Below are 3,337 nucleotides of genomic sequence, written 5' to 3'. Positions count from 1 at the left end.
GCAGCAGCATTCTCTCTCCCATCCCCCCTTCCCCCCTTCCATCATCGCTCCCACCACCACAACCACCGCCAGCAGCAGCAGCAGCAGCAGCAGCAGCAGCAGCAGCAGCAGCTTCTCCCCCTGCTGATGTTTCAGAGAAACTAAGGCCTCTATGCAGGGTCTGGTCTGGGGGCAGCTCGTTCCTATCAACAGCAGAAGTAAGCCCCCAATAAAGAGAAACACAAATAGAACGCAGCCAGTGCTCGTCCTTCAGCAGGTGACGCACGCATACTTGAAATACACCTGAGTTTATACACACACATATATATATTTATATATTTTTATTTATTTATTTTTATTTATTTATTTATTTAGTTAGTTAGTTAGTTATTTATTGTTTTTATATTTATTTGTTTACTTTTTTTCTTATTTATTTAGAGATATACACTAGTATACTATTATGTATATGTAGTTTTACACACAGATATACAAGTATAAATACATCTATATGCAGCACAGCTGCTGCAGCAGAACTGCTGCAGCANTTACACACAGATATACAAGTATAAATACATCTATATGCAGCACAGCTGCTGCAGCAGAACTGCTGCAGCAGCAGCTGCAGCAGCAGCTGCAGCAGCAGCTCTTACCTGCTGTTTCCTTTGAAGCTATGACTCTTGCCCCTTCGAGTCCGCGTGTTTCTGCTGCAGCATCTGTTGCTGCTGCAGTGCTGCTAAGGAAGCTGCTGGCGCTGCGCAAACGCCGCCGCTGCTGCTGCTGCTGCTGCTGCTGCTGCTGCTGCTGCGGCTGCAGCACATCAAGAAAGAAGTCCGTTCCCTCTACCTTCAGCACACAGAGAAATGTAGAATGCCAGTACCCCCTCTCCGGGCTGCTGCTGCAGCGTGTAAGAGCTGCTTCAGGCGATGTATCCCATGGTGCAGCAGCAGCAGCAGCAGCAGCAGCTGCTGCTGCAGCTTTGCTGCTGCTGCTACTGGGCCCCAAATTAAAGCTTCCTAGCATATTCATGGATCTAAGCGATGCAACTAACGCCTCTTCAATAGCTCGATGCTGCTGCTGCTCCTGCTGCTGCTCCTGCTGCTGCTGCTGCTGCTGCCCCCCCCACCCCCTGCGCTGCCAGCCCCCAGCAGAGGCCCTCGACGATATTCCCCCATCACCAAACCTCCGTCGCGGTGTCTTCAGAGCTGTGCATGCAAGCGAGGCCCTGCATGTCTGTGACCCCGCTCCCCAGGGTCTTCTGCTGAGGGTACTGGTGGGGGGGCCCCCCCGCTGGGGGGCCCCCCCGAGGCCCCTCAGGGGGGCCCCCCCACCAGTACCCTCATTAGAGGGGCCCCCACATGGCGGGGGGCCCCCAACAGATCCACTCCCAGGACGCTGCAAAGCCGAGAGGTTCAGGGGGGCTATACCGGGTATGCCTGGTAGACGTGACTTCTGCTTCTGCTGCTGCTGCTGTTGCTGCTGCTGCTGCTGCTGCTGTTGCTGCTGCTGCTGCTGCAGTGAAGGCAGCATCAGAGGCGGGGGCTTACCGGGTGCAGCTGGGTGCTGCAGCTGCAGCGTCAGCTGGCGATGCGGCTCCTTACCCGCAGCAGCAGGGGCCCCCGCTGCAGCTGCAGCTTCAGGGGACCATGAAGGGGGGCTGGGGGCCCCCTGAGATGCTGTGGAGGCCCCTAGGGGGCCCCCCTCCCATAGGGGCCCCAGGGGGGCCCTAGCTGTTAGGCAACCAGAGGGTACGACGGTGACGCTGCGGCGGGAGACGAGGCCCTTTCTGGGTGTTGCTCCTACAGCTTCTGCTGCTGCTGCTGCAGCAGCAGCTTGCTGCAGCAGTTGCTGCTGTTGCTGCTGCTGCTGCTGCTGCTGCTGCAGCAAGGCCCTTGACATGCGTTCATTAGCACAACGAAATGCCTCCTTCTGGCTCCATAAAGAATTAAGCTGCTGCTGCAGCTGCTGCTTCTCCTGCAGCAGCTGCTGTATAAACTCGACGCAAGACTGGGCGTCAGGCAGCTGCTCTCCTTGCTTCCCCTCCTCTGCTCCGCTGCTGCATGCATCTTCTGCTGCTGCTGCTGCTGCTGCTGCTGCTGCTGATGGTGCTGAGGGTGGGGCTGCTGCTGCTGGTGGGGTGCTGGGGGGACGTGCTGCTGCTGCTGCTGCTGCTGCTGCTAGGGGGGCCCCTGACCCCAGCCGCAGCCGCAGCAGGCTGGAGAGGCTGCCCTCAGATGCCTGCCGCTCGAACTGCTCCCGCAGCAGCTTCACTGTACCGGGGTGGGCCCCCACTTGCTCTCTGGCTCTTGCTGCTGCTGCTGCTGCTGCTGCTGCTCCTGCTGCTGCTGCTGCTGCTCCTGTATCTGAGCGGGGGGGAGAGGAGGGGCAGCTCAGGGAGCTGTTGCTGATCGCGGGGGCCCCCTTGTACCCTTCAGCCTCAGCAGGGGAGGAAGCGGCGCTGCAGAGCGAGGGGCTTGTGCCTGTTGAGGTCTGCTGCTGCTGCTGCTGCTGCTGCTGCTGCTGCTGCGGCTGCTGCTGCTCTTGTGGTTGTTGCTGCTGCTGCTGGGTATCGGCTGCAGCAGCAGCAGCTGCCTCTGCATACGTCATTCGCCTCATCGAGGGGATGGGGCTGCATGCAGGGAGGTGTTTGGGTTGCTGGAGCTAGAGGGGAATAGCAGCTAGCAGCTAGCGCAGCAGCATGTGCACAGTCTGCTGCTGCTGCTGCTGCTGCTGCTGCTGCTGCTGCTGCTCAAGGGGCCAGATATGGGTTCTGCGCTGCTGCCGCTCTCCAGCGACTCCGTAGCAGCAGCAACAGGCAGATGTGGGGTCGTGCTGCTGCTGGTGCTGCTACTGCGGCTACAAGAGCTGCTGCAGTTGCTGCTGCTGCTACTGCTGCTGCTGCTGCTGCTGCTGCTGCTGCTGCATGCTGCTGTCGCCTGCGGCTGAGCGAGTAAGGCAGCTAGTTGCAGCAACCTCTCTACCCGCAGCAGCAAGGACCCAGTCTTTATCTCTTCTGCTGCATCTTCTCTTCTCTCTTATTATTATAAAATAACAAGACAGTCAACTCCAATCCCTTAAAAGCTGCAGGAACGGGGGCCCCAGCAGCAGCAGCTGCTGCAGCAGCAGCAGAACCTCTCTGCCGCCGACGGGTTGCACTGCAGCAGCAGCAGCAGCAGCAGTGTATAAACAAGAGCAACGTTAGTTATATTATTTTAATATTTATTTATTTATTTATTTATATTTTTTCTATTTATTTCGTTTTGTCTCCGAGCTGAAGAAACAAACACAAGACAAAGCAAAGAAGCACACAACATACAGCGGGGGGATCGCTGGCTCCGCTCCTGCTGCTGCTGCTGCTGCT

At 57.4% G+C, this 3,337-nt stretch overlaps 1 protein-coding gene across 1 annotated transcript; it reads right to left on the bottom strand.

Moving 5' to 3' along the window:
- Positions 1-483: 483 nt before the first annotated feature.
- EMH_0078720 (uncharacterized protein) lies at positions 484-2,592 on the bottom strand (the record flags this gene model as incomplete). The annotated part of the gene is made up of 2 exons (XM_013500036.1): positions 484-515; positions 630-2,592. 2 exons carry the CDS (start codon positions 2,590-2,592, stop codon positions 484-486), a joined length of 1,995 nt encoding a protein of 664 aa, XP_013355490.1.
- Positions 2,593-3,337: the final 745 nt, after the last annotated feature.

Source organism: Eimeria mitis, genomic scaffold (genome assembly GCF_000499745.2).
Source record: "Eimeria mitis Houghton genomic scaffold, Emh_scaff4941, whole genome shotgun sequence".
NCBI classification, from domain to species: Eukaryota; Apicomplexa; class Conoidasida; order Eucoccidiorida; family Eimeriidae; genus Eimeria; species Eimeria mitis.
Note: the sequence above shows the minus strand (reverse complement) of the source record. Positions and strands in the feature narration are given on the sequence as shown.